The following is a 13,148-nucleotide window of genomic DNA, read 5'->3' on the forward strand; positions in this document are numbered from 1 at the left end:
CAGCTAGTTATGCTTTCCTCAAGTGGCCAAAAAATCAATTAGTGCAGGTAGAATGTATCTGGAAGAGCTCTGTACTATCCAATTTCCAAATAATAGGCCTAATGCATTAGAACTTAATTAATCAACTAAGTAAAATAATACCAGAAATACCAGTAAAATAGGTTCAAGGCCAGGAATAGTCCAACATTAGGAACATCACAAAAAACCCTAGTCTTCCATGAGAGTGTGTTTTAATTGTACTTACTCTATTTGAGTTCATGGAGCTGATTTGAATGACACGACGATTTTTGAACCTGTAATATCCCAATTACAAGATGATGTCAGGTAAAGGAACATGGTAAGTTTACGTTTTTTGTAACACCCTATAGTTTAGTTTTACAGTTATTTAAGCACGTTGCAGCACAAAACTCAAAACCATTTAAACAGAATGCAAATCTGAATGTTGTTGGCCGTTAAGTAAGTCTTCCCATCCAATCACTCTCAGTTACGATTATCTGTCCAGCTCAAGTCAATCCATGACAAATTGCTGAAATACAATCCACATACATTAGCTGCTGAACCTCTGTTGTTAGTGGTTTGAGACATATGATTCCTCGCACACTAATACAGACACCTATCGATTACGTCAGAAACTATTTGCTGTAGCCTAATGTATTCTGAAATCAATTCAGACAGCCAGCTCATGTGGAAGGGATTTAGAGTTGTATCATATTATATTATATATTAATGTATAAGTACAGAGTTAGTACTTGGCATCAAGGCTCTGACCTTGTCACTCCATGAAATACACCAAGTTCATCAATACTAAATCTCCCCTCCAAAAACTGCATTGGAAGACTACTGTGTGTAGGGACGGGAACTAACCTTCTTGTTGTCATCCAAGAACAAAACACTCTCTGATGAAGTGTAGTGTGATAGGCAGATGATGTTTGCAAAACAAATCCAGCCTTTATGAGTTATATTTCACCACTGAGTCGCAGTGGCAAACAACCCAAAAAATAATTATGCTGAGCGACTAAGAAAGTAATTCACAATCAATACCAGTGCACCTTCCACACACAGATAAATGGCAGCCAGCATATCCACAGGCAGGGTCACAGGTAACTGATACTAGCGAACAATCATACACCAACGAAAGAGACCAAGGCAGCTATGTACAATAGGCATCTTAGCGAGCTTTGGTGAAGTTTGGTAGAGTTGTTGTTGTTCAAGGTTGCTAGCACAGACATGAAAGCTTGTTTGAAGTGGCATTTGAGGCAGGAGCAGCAAGACACAGAGCACAAAACAGATTATAATTATTCTTAAACCCATCCTGAAGTGACGATACAACTGTTGGCAGGCAAGCCTGCGTATACCATTTTACATAAACGTCAGCAGTGGTACAACAAAGTTATCAAATTCGACAAAGGGAGTACTGAATAATGACTTTAAGGTGTTGTGATACCGATTTACTGTACTTGTGGATCTTAATTGTTTCTCTATTAAAAGGCATATGATTAAGTCAGAAGCCATTTGCTGATATGCATTGTGAAATCAGTTAGGACCACTAAATTCTATTCTCGAGTAAGAAATGGTTGAGATTAGAACTGCTTTGGTTTGGACGGCTGCTGTTCATCAAGAAAAAAATATAAAGAAATGCTGCTGAAAACAACTTCACATTGCACGCATTATTTCATAATGCACATGTAAGCAAAGCAGTGTTTCCCATACATTGATTTATTTGTGGTGGCCCACCACAATATGAACATTGACCACCATTTATTTTCTACTACTTAAAATGGGTAACATTTTATTTCACTGTAGAGCAGCGAGCAGTGCACTGATTGACTCCCTCTCTCAAACACATTGACAACGACACAGTATGTGAGAAGCCCCTCATCTCCGTGCACACTCCGACTGCTTGACTGCAGTTCTGTACATCTACGGCAACGGTTTTCACAAGTTCACCTGGAACTCCCAAACTGCAAATAAGTCCGTTTCTCTCTGCCGTTGTTTTTCACATTGAGCCTTAACGCGCTTGTTACAGCCATAGGGTTCCAGCGACAAGTAGAACCTAAGTTAAGTTAATTTTAACCAGTCCGGTTCTATGGGGGAAAAAAAACTGCACAGAGAAACAGTCTTAACTTAACATACTTGCCAGGGTCTCCCCCAGAAAAGTTGTATAGCCCGGTGGCAAGTGACTTTTTTTCCAACGAGGGTCCGGAGTCACAGCCTGATGGTAGCATTAATCTAGAGCCCAATAGTTTCTGTGATAAAAGAATCCCGGACGGAATCGCAAAATTGAGAATTTAAAAGCTCTAAGACAGATTCCATAGGGCCTTACATTAAGTCAGTGCCAAAAGATTAGAAAATATGACTACATCTACATTTCCAACCAAGCCTCCCCACTGTAACTGTAGTTTAAAAAGCATCTTAAAAATACAGTAAAAAATAATTACCAGTGGCCTAGGCCTGGTGGGGGGGCAACTTAGGCCCGTTGGGCCACCAGACTTGCAATACACTGGGGGAAACCCTGCTTGCTGTTTAACCTACTGTATGTTCCAGGGTGCCACCATGCAAAACTTGTAATTTCATTAACAGAGTTCCGATGCAGTCAGATTCAGAACCAGTCAAACACAATGTAGCTGGCAGAACTTCTGATACATTTATGTTCCGTCTCTTTAAGGCCTGGGACTCTAGCCTTTTTGTCTCAGTTTTGCAGGTGATTTTGGAAAAGCTTAATGAATATTAACAACCCTGCTGTCTCAGTATAAAATGATGGAAGACACACATTAAAGACAACAGACTCATTTGAACCAAGCCCTACATTTCCATAAAACCTTGCAAGGATAACGCAATAGCTCATTACAGAAGCCATTACCCGTAGCAAAGAAGGTTGCTGCCCAGCAGCATCAGCAACATAACATGAATTCAGCTCTTTCATATTTTTGAACGATCTCCACAACATAAGTAAGTAGAGCTTACTAATTGCCTTTACTACTCAAGTGTAATGGTAATGCTCAGGGGTATAGCAATCGAGTGTTGCGTCCTATATGTTAAATCTTTTGGAAATTAAATTAATTTAGCCCTACATGTAATCATTGTCAGAAGTTGTAATGGAATCTACTGTACATGGGCATCTGCCTGTTTTAATTCCTGTGTATGATATGAAGCTAAGGTAGAATGAAAGAAGTGGAAAGAAGCTAAATCTGTCCCTCCTATATTTTTTATGTCTAGATAGAAGGAAAACCTTTGTTCTGTTGTATGTATGAGTTACATTCATTCTTTGCCTTGATGCACACATTTTTAGTATACTCCTGTGTACTGCTATTGGCATGCAGGCTATATAAATAAGCTGCATGCTACAATTACACTCTTTAGCATAAGGAGTTTGCAATAATAACTTCTTCACTTGAAATACACAGATTGTTCTGCCCTGCAGTCTTTTTTGTTGTCCGTTTTGTTGAAATAAATATATAAATACAGTGTTCCAAAACAAAGATGTGAAACTTTAAAACTATTGCCTCATCCTAGTCCGCCCCAGTGGAAAACACACACACACGCACACGCACACGCACACGCACACGCACACACCAGCTCCAATGTCATGGTGGTCAGAAACCCTATGGTTCAGTGTTAGCCGGTCAGTTGGTAGTCACAGCAGGCCAGACAACAGACACACACACACACTTCCCAATTTCCCACATACCCACAGTGACGTTGTCCTCCAAAGTGGCAGCTAAAATTAGCAGAATGCATGAGGGGAAACAGCCCTGCGGATTAAATAAACTGCAATGCAGTATTTAAAGACAGGAGATGTATGCTCCATCTTGGCGAAGTCTCAGTATCTATCATTTCCCGGATCTATTTTCTTTTTGAAACATGAGAGCTTCATAATGGCGTCCTTGCGGAAGCGGTGGCTGTTCACCTCTTAGCCCGAGTAATCTGATAGGAGGGAGCACATACTAGCCTTGAGAAAGACAAGATCAGTGTCAGATTTACAGAGGAAAGGTGTCTATAACTTCTTTATATAACCTTACACTAAGATAAGTTTCTCTCCTAGTCTGGTTCTATGTTAGGAGTGCTGCAGCCCCAGAATGCAACTGGTTTATTCAAATTCCAAGTATCAACAGCTTCAGTTGGGAAGGCCAATCGAAAGGCCACACAAGATAATGAAAAACGGGCTACGATACTTCACCTAACAATATGGCTGATACAAGTATGTGTCAATCACAGCATTTGTTCATTATTATGCTTAAATTTTGCACCAGCTTTAATTATTGCACAAATTAGGGTTCAGCACTTTTTAAATGGGTAATTGACAAAGCTCTTGGGAGAAGGCAACTCAGCATAATGAAAATTAATAGTGCGGCCAGTCCATCAGTTCACATTTCTCTGCGCTCTCACACTTGCTCCCTCTTCCGCTTGTTAAATTGATATTATTGTGGCATTATGGCCAATGTAGCAGCCAGTTATAGAGAAGAAAAGAAAAATAACATTAAAAAAATATGACAAATTCTCAACAGAGCACATACTGCTAAAAGACAGTTGTATGTATAAGACACTACACTAGCACATATCTTTGATTAACACACTTTCAAAATCTGACCCAAACCCCCACACACACACACACACCTCCAGAAACACATGTCGGACCTTTTACCACTTTCCTGCCCTCTGTGAGCGTTTTCTGAGTCAATGTGTTGGGATGCCTCCATAAATTATTCAGCCGCAGCGCCTGCTATCTGACGATAACTGGCTCTTTATCGGTCAGCGTGTACAGAGACACTGCGCTGGTGACTATACAAGCACCTAGAGGGATTTGGGGCACCTTCTGTGTAAGGATGCGTGTCATTGTGGCAGTGAAGCATACATTGGAATATAGCCTATCAGCAGGTTTATGTTGTAAGGTCACTTTCATTTTCTCTGGGGATGCTCTCATTTTCAGCTCGTCAAACACAAGGCAATTTTATTTTTCCACCGCATAACCAATGTGGACTAAAGATCAGGAAAGTTACCTGCCAGACTTGTCCCAAGTATTGATGACAGAGGCAGTTTTTTTTTTTTTTTTTTTTTTTTTTAGAAAAAAAAGTAATCTATTACTGACAAGAAATCCAAAATTGTTTGCCAACTACATCATGGGATTCATAAAATATAAGCCACGCATTTTGTTGTTTTATCTTAACTTCCATGTTTATTAATATCACTTTCAACAATCCAACTGCTTATCACAGGTTCTCCATATCGACGCTTTAAATATAATTACCTGGTCTGCACTAAAGTATGTACAATATTTTGTTTAATCTAAAAATAAAGCTGAATCTGACAAAGCAGCCAGAGCAGAAACATTGGTAGAGTATTCTATGAGTCAATCAACAACAATTAAATCATCTAATAATCATTTTAAGCAAAAATGCTAAAATTCACTGTGTCCGGCCTCTAAATTGTTAATATTTTGTCGACAGATTAAACTATAATGGCAAAAAGCAGTTTCATCGCCAATTATATCATCCTAACTTGCTCTGTGTGTTTTACAGGTACATTATGTAAGTCAATAATATAACAATAAATGACACAATAAACAGTGCAAAGATATCTGGCCGGCTTAAAGCTAAACGACTGGATGAAAAGTGTGTGAAAAGCTTATTCTTTACTACAAGGCATCATTTTCTGTGTATAACCACTTGGTGTCAGCCTTGCACATTGCATGGATGCTACGGCTACCGTACAGTAGTAGACACATTCCTTCCATGATTCTCAAGGTTGACGGTTAGTTGACATAACATTGAAAAACCATCTACTGATAATGACTTAAGCCGTGGTAGATAAGCCTATTGACAATCATTGGTGTTCTATGCATACTGTTATATTTCCAATCTATTTTCAGGTCTGCCCTAATTAACAAGATAGACTCAGGCTGGCATATGGCTCATGTCTGTATGCGTAACATTTCATATCATCTTCCATTGGAATGCCAGATATGTTTACTTGTGTAGCTTATATTAGGTGCTGGCAATAGCCTGTGGGATGTGGACTTTTAGAGGGACTAATGCCCAGAATAGGCTTTTGGGCCCCACCCATTGGGATGAGAAGAAAGACAGACGGACCCTCCAGTTGGCCACTCATGCCAGACCTGCCTCCACACATGGCCTGTATGATGTTCAGCTCTGACACCATTTCATCAAGGACTCCTTGGAAAGACTCATCCTACCAGACATACAGCTCATTCTTTAATGTTCGTTCCATAATTCTTTTTTTGTTCAGGTTTTATGAGCCACAGTGGAGAGTAATGTTGGGGGGGTAATGTTGGAGGAGTGAGATGTGACAAAGTTCACAATGTGGAAGTGATCTCAAAAGCACAGCACACAGTAATGCATTGTTTGTTCTTATTTGTAGAAGGATAATAATTCAAGCAGGTGCAGTGATAAATACAAATGATTACTAATTGTGCAGGTGAGATTTTAAGTCCCAGGCTATCGTATCTCAAAGCAACAAAACAGAACAAAGATGACAAGCAAAATGAGAGCTAAACTCAATAAAAAGATGTAAAAGTCAAGTTACCAACAGAGCAGAAAAAAAACAAAAGGTTACTACCCTCAGTTTTTGCTCAACTACATTTTACTTTTTTTGTAATCTAGCTTAAGCTTTTCAGATAATCTTTTAAATAGTGCCTCTGTAGAAGTACAGGGTCCTGCTAAAGGATAGTTTAAGGTAGGTAGCAGTGGTTTTCAACCATAGAGTCCGAACCTACACAAGGGGTCACAGATTAATCTAAGGGCGCTTTCACACCTATATTTCTGTGAACTCGGTGCAACTCAGGGTTAAGTTGCATTGTTGTTGATTGTTGCATTTTTCATTTGGTCCGGTTAGTCCAAGCAGTCGCTCGCCTATTGGACAGAATATCTGAGTGAAATAATGGAGCAACACCAAATTCATGCGGTCTTGAGTTTTCTGGTTTTGCTTTCTTTGGTGTTGAAATTTTAAAAGAAGGCGAAATATTCTGAGCAGTTGACAAGACAGCCAGTGAAGGAGAGGGCGGGCCCTGATATATGAGAGAGAGAGAGAGAGAGAGAGAGAGAGAGAGAGAGAGATGTCGTCACACAGACAACGAGCGATGTATAGTCATCACATTAACTTATGCAGCCGGCTCTATCTCAACATTCCTAGAGACATGGAACCCTTTCCTAGAACTTGTTAACTCCCTCAGCTTATCTCCTGACTTGGAGGACTGAGCTCCTTCTGGACCGCTCCATTTGACGCCAGCTGAAGTGCTGCGAGTCAAACTCCTCTAACTTAGCTACAGCCAGTCAAAAGACAGCATGGCAACTGCAGATGCAGGAGACCCATCGACAGAACTTGAACCCCCTCTTCTTTCACTGAAGTCGCCGGTGTGCCGGAAGTATTTTGGATTTCCAGTGAGTGACAACGTTCGATAGCAGTGACAGCACCGTTTGGCTTAGTTATCAAATCGTTTCGGCTCTGCTTTCTAACATGATGTCATTGTGCTAGCTGAGCACCGTTAGCCTTTACGACAGAGCTGCTTCACTACACTTGTTAGATGTTTCATTACCGAGTTCTCTGCTGATTTGTGTCGCTGTGTGCTCGTGGTGGGAAATGAATGTAAACAGAGAGCGGCGTGTCGGAAATGCAATGCGCTGGCTGTGACGTAGGTCCCCTTCAAGGCCAGGCTAATGTTAGAAGTCCCTCTAGTGGTCAGAATATGTAACAACAACAACCACATGCTTATAGTGGCATTGACAATGCATAAGCCTGAGTAGTGTAGTACATATTAATAACAGGCTGCATTTGAGCATTAAATCTTCGAATATTATTAAAATAATGGCATAGCAACCTGTGCTTTAAAAAAAAAAAAAAAAAAATGTAAAAATCGAGAATCGAATCGTGACCTTAGAATCAAGAATTTAATCGAAGATTTGGAGACTCGTGACACCCCTAGTAACGAAATGTCAGTTGCTTACTTAACCTAAAAATAGATGGACTTTTTTCATAGTTGCTTGAAGATCCAAAAGGCTTTGCCTGTATTTTGCTGTTCTCTTTAAATCTTTGGCTTTTAAGAAACGCAAGAAACCGCGTAAAAGCAAATTCTGCTAACTATAAATGTAATTCACTGACACTTGTCACAATGACAACAAAGAACATCATTAAATATCTATAAGCCATTTAGAAAACAGAAATGAAATGTTAATGAGGCATATTTACACCGACTTCGGCTTTTTGGTGAAGCACTTCAATTTCTGGACAGAAAGGTGAGAAATGTCAGACCACCGAGTTTCTTTTTTCTGTTATTATTCTGGGTGCTATGCAGTTTATCTTCAATATGACCTTGGCACATACAAAAAAAAGACATGTTTGCAAGCTGAGGCCAAGCGTTGCCACCCACTTGGCATCAGTTGTTTGGCACTCTATCCAGGGAAGTCAAATGGAGTGAATCTGTGGCACAAACAAGCCTGTGGGCGGAAATATAAACATGGATGACGGCTCACTTCTTTTGGCCGTCAGCAATCCTAAACAAACACTTTATGCTCCGCTGTCCCTATAGTTATCGCCCCAGCAATGATGTTCCTTCCACGAGTTTCCCTTCTACATCCCAATCAGTCACCCTCAGCTTATCCATTACTGTCTTACTCCCCCTCTTCCTCTCTGTCCCCTGTATCCTATCCTCGCTCATCCTATTTACTTTCCACATCTCCTCCCCTCATTCTTCTCTGGCCTGAGTCCCAAGACAGATGGTCCATGCAAGCAGATGCTCCCCACCCAGTATCTCAAAAAGGAAAAACAAAAGGCTGGATCCAAAGCAAACTAAATCTGCTGGAGGGTGCCCAGAAGACGAGCAGGGAGGTTGCCCTGGATTTGACCAAGGAACGGCTTTGTATTGACAGTTAGAGAGGAAGCACACAGGTTGTCACAAAAGCAACGACAAAGACTTCTTTCTGGGTTCCATCATGATGCTAAGGAGCACAATTAACTTCACGGCAGTTGGTATGCCATTAAGCCCATCTGATGTGCCAAAGCTGCCAAATCTGTTTAATAGGTCAAACTGTCCAATTTGAATCTATTCATAGAGTGAAGTGAATATAAAACTAAGCAAACAGATCTGAAAAATCTGTGATCCTTGCAGCTTTCTATTGTGAAACCTTGAAAGATTAATTTTCAAGAGATGCAAAGCAAGACTGGATAAAGTCACACAGTTACCTCTGTAATTTTCACATTTAAAAAAAGACAAAGCCACCTAAACATGCTGTCAGTTGGTATTTAAAAACAATATGTCAGCCAATTCTTAGTCTCCTTAAGTTGCCTTTAAATGAGTTTATAAGAATAATCTTTCCTTCATACTCTTAAATCATCAAGCACACTGTAATTTATTCTAATACCAAATCAAACAGCACATCTTGTGTGTGCTGCATACTGTCAACAACTTCCCTCTGACAATCTAACACACACAATTTTGCAGTCTGACAGATTTGGAGCAGTTTCTTTCATCTGTATCTTTGCTTCAGTGTGATCTCAGGACCCCTGGCTGACAGATGCTGTTCTCAATGTCATAAAAGCTCAAAGCTGATCAACGGATAAAATACACTATGATTCCTTCCTTGCCTCTGCTAAACAAATACATGGCTTTTAGCACAGGGACTGCACATGATTCAAAAACATTCTTCACCGAAACATCCCACACATCATTAACTATAGTTCTTCATATGGTGAGCTTTATCTGGGGGAAAATAATGTCACCAAACCAAACGTTCAATAACAAAAGTGGTTGTTTTTATCAGAACACGCTGCAGTAACTATCAAACTCTGTATAGGCTACTCCATGCTGAAAACTAAATGACTGTGAGAACATTAATAGATGTTGCAAGTGGCTTGTTGCCCTTGGTTGCATCAAAGCCAAAGTACCTAAATCAGTGACTCAAACAATAAAATCCTGACTCAGTAGTTTAGTAGTGCTAAATATTGATTATTTCAGAAAGGTCTGTTTGTTCTTAGTGTAATTTGTGAAGTCATGCATATGTAGATTAGTATTGTGGCTGTGGCTGACCTTTAACTCACCATCCCATGCTTGCACTTGTCCCGCTGGTGTATTAACATATCTTGAGTTGTCGCTTGACTGACAGTAAACTGCAACGTTTCTAGTTTATTAACTAGTTCTGTTGGACGATATTATGCATCGACAGGCTAAACATAGGAATTGGTAATTAAATGCAAATCAGGGTAAATGAAGCATTGATTCAACAGCCGTAAGGTAATGCCTCATGGTAACAGTTTATGTTGTATTACTTAATGTTGTTTAGCACTGTTCAAGGCCCTGGATATACAATAAGAGCCATGAATAGCTATGGTAATTCATACTGACACAAAGGAAAAGAGGACATTCATCACAAAAAGACCAAAATGTACACAGCTTGTTCTCAACTATTTCAGTACAGAAGACGGAGCTAGCCGAGGTGCTGAAAGTAGCTCATCCTGAGCAACAAACCTTACGGGGCTGTGTTTCTTTTATAAATTGTCTGAGACTCAGGGATACAGTACGTAAAAGGAGATAAATGTCTAGGGGAGCCGCTGGCACACACCGACCGAAGTTGCAATGGTGATCTGAGAGAGCTCCAAGGCACTGATGCAGACAATCGCTGCACCGAGGAAGCAGCTCACGGGAGGATCAACTCATGGCTGGGTGGCTGTAGCATTTTTGTGAGCGATTGTTACGTTTTAAGATTTCCCCGGGAAGGGATCATGATGTGGTAGCCTACTGGGGACAAAGTGGTGGGGTGATTTAGAGTTTGGAAAGAGAAAAGGATGAAGCGTTGACAAAAAAAAGCATAGAGAAAAAATATTGCGTTTGTGACATAATAGGTGCCTCTACAAGAATCAGTGATTACTGAGAAATATAAGCTAGAAACATATGCAGTGCAAATCTCCAGCCCCCTCGACTGACCCTCTTCCAACAGAAATTCAAGACACCTGACAATGAGAACTTGACACGGAGTGCCGGATCCGGAATTACAGCAAGCAAGGGAGACCATGAGTTATTTGCTGCTGGAGGCAAACCAGTAAAACTCCAAACCTTTTAGAATAAGTCAAAATCAAAGTTAACAGTCATACACAATTTAAAATAAGCTACTTTTGGGCAGAGGACAGCAATCAATATCCTTAAATAACCTAAGTGTTAACACTCTAATACTGCAGTGTCCTATAACTGAGAAATTAAACATAACAGACAGGCTAACCGCCAGTTGTCTTCACCACAACTAATGGTTTAGTCTGGTCAAAAACTGAACATTAGCCTACGTTGTCTGCGCCCATATGCATGATCTGGAATATTCAGCCCCTTAAAGTCGGCATGTTCTCATTAGCTGGCATGAGTTTTACCATTCAATTGCAGTTATTTTAGCAGTGGCATACAATATTGTTTCCCATTCTACATTCTGGAAACTATTGAATAAAACATTTGCTGAAGGAGTATTAAGTTTGAGAGGAATATCTTTCAACAAAAACCATGAAGGTTTGTATACCCTTAACAAAAGGATAATTAGAAGTCAATTAGGTGTGCAAACAAACATTAGCAGGAGCCAGGAATGACAAGCAGTTAACTACTCTTGTGGCTCAGAGCGGCATGAGGAGCCTGAGGGGAAACCTATGGACTATAACGGAGTGATTATTCTGAATGCCAGCCAAGTACTGTAGGGGGTGTGGGGGGAGAGAGACCCAGGAGAGCATTTATTCTACTCAATCCAATATGGTCGGTTTTCCCCCCACTAATGCACGTGTGCCCATATACTCAAATGAAATGATCACAAGGGGGATCAAAAGTTTCCTGCATACGTGTGGGCTACAGTGGCAGATAAACACGAAAACAATCTGTAATGTAACAGGGACTTCTAAACCTTACCAACCATTAAAAAAATGTTAATGCCCTGCAGGTCAAATTATTCAGCAGAAACAGAACTAAACTAAAATTGCTGTTGAATTTCTGACAAATTGACCCAAGTCGTTCAAACAAGAGAGACCATCAACCCACCATATCTCCCTTTCAAGAGAAGGCAAAAGTCCAGAAAACAAAGACATTTATGTTGCAGACGCATGCAAGCTAAATCTTTGGAATGAGAAAATATTAAGCCAAACTCCATTAAAAAAAAAAAAAATCAATGTAATGTTGCCTTTCAACAAATAGCCTACTGTGAAATCACTTACCTAACATGTTTGGTGTAGGTAATATGAACGTTAAGAGGACCGTGTGAAATAAGCGAGGTTAAGTTCAAGTCAGCGTTAACGCTATCATTTAGCTAAGAAGTGTGTACGTTAACCTCTACTTTTATCAAATTAACGTAGCCTATTTGTTGTTGCATTTATTACAAGCCGGATTAAGAAGTGGTCCTATCACACAAAATTGGACCATGGGATATATTTTTGACCGATAAGAGAGACAACATATGTAATTCTTATGCTAGGAGTTTTGCCTGACGTTTCCTCCATGCAAGACCGAACAGAAGAACAATTAATCGCCAAATGATAACATGCGACCACTGTCCTACCAGGGGAAGAAACAGCAGCATCCACCCGGCCAGAAATGGTCTCCACTCTCTTTTTCTCCATAGTTTTTCTTCCGAAGGCGGACTTTTTTTAATCGAAAGAGCCTCGTTTCAGTCACAGGAGCTCGTCAGTACCGAGTTGTAAACGGCTGGTACTAGTTGCTGCTTATTCAACTCCCAAGTTTCGCAGTGCACTGGAACGTTGCTCGTGCACACACGGTTGATGGCGGGAGCGCGCATAAGTGGGTGAGTGTTTAGTGGTGATGGTGTGTCTAGTCTATTTGTCTGGAGATTAGAAAAATGGATTTAGTTGTTAATGTTTCATGTTATGTATTGCTGAAACGAGGAGTCAATTCTTCGACTATTAACAAATTAAATAATGTGTAAATAGTTTCTTGTTTATGAAGAAAACTACCAAATATTTGCTCAGCTGTTTCCAATTTATCAAATGTGAGGATTTGCTCCTTGTTATAGATGATTGCAAATTTGATATCCTTGGGCAAAACAAGCGACTTTTATAAATGGTTATCTATCACTAGCCTATATGATCTATATGATGACTATATCTGGAAAAATAATAAAAAGACAGATTCATTAATAATGTAAATAATCATTGATGCTGCC

The 13,148-nt window shown here is 40.0% G+C and overlaps 1 protein-coding gene across 2 annotated transcripts in view; it reads right to left on the reverse strand.

The window, feature by feature from the left end:
• Positions 1 to 12,760, reverse strand: part of kcnip4 (Kv channel interacting protein 4) — a 145,197-nt gene extending 132,437 nt beyond the window's left edge. Inside the window, exon 1 of one of the 2 annotated variants that reach the window (XM_035993633.1) lies at positions 12,528 to 12,760. Coding sequence is in view for 1 of the 2 variants with exons in the window: in XM_035993638.1 (XP_035849531.1) it covers positions 12,528 to 12,588 (61 nt within the window). In the remaining variant the exon portion in view is untranslated. The remainder of the gene's footprint in view (positions 1 to 12,527) is intronic. The other variant, XM_035993638.1, reaches the window with a different exon arrangement.
• Positions 12,761 to 13,148: the final 388 nt, after the last annotated feature.

This window comes from Sander lucioperca, chromosome 17 (assembly GCF_008315115.2).
Source record: "Sander lucioperca isolate FBNREF2018 chromosome 17, SLUC_FBN_1.2, whole genome shotgun sequence".
Taxonomy (NCBI): domain Eukaryota; kingdom Metazoa; phylum Chordata; class Actinopteri; order Perciformes; family Percidae; genus Sander; species Sander lucioperca.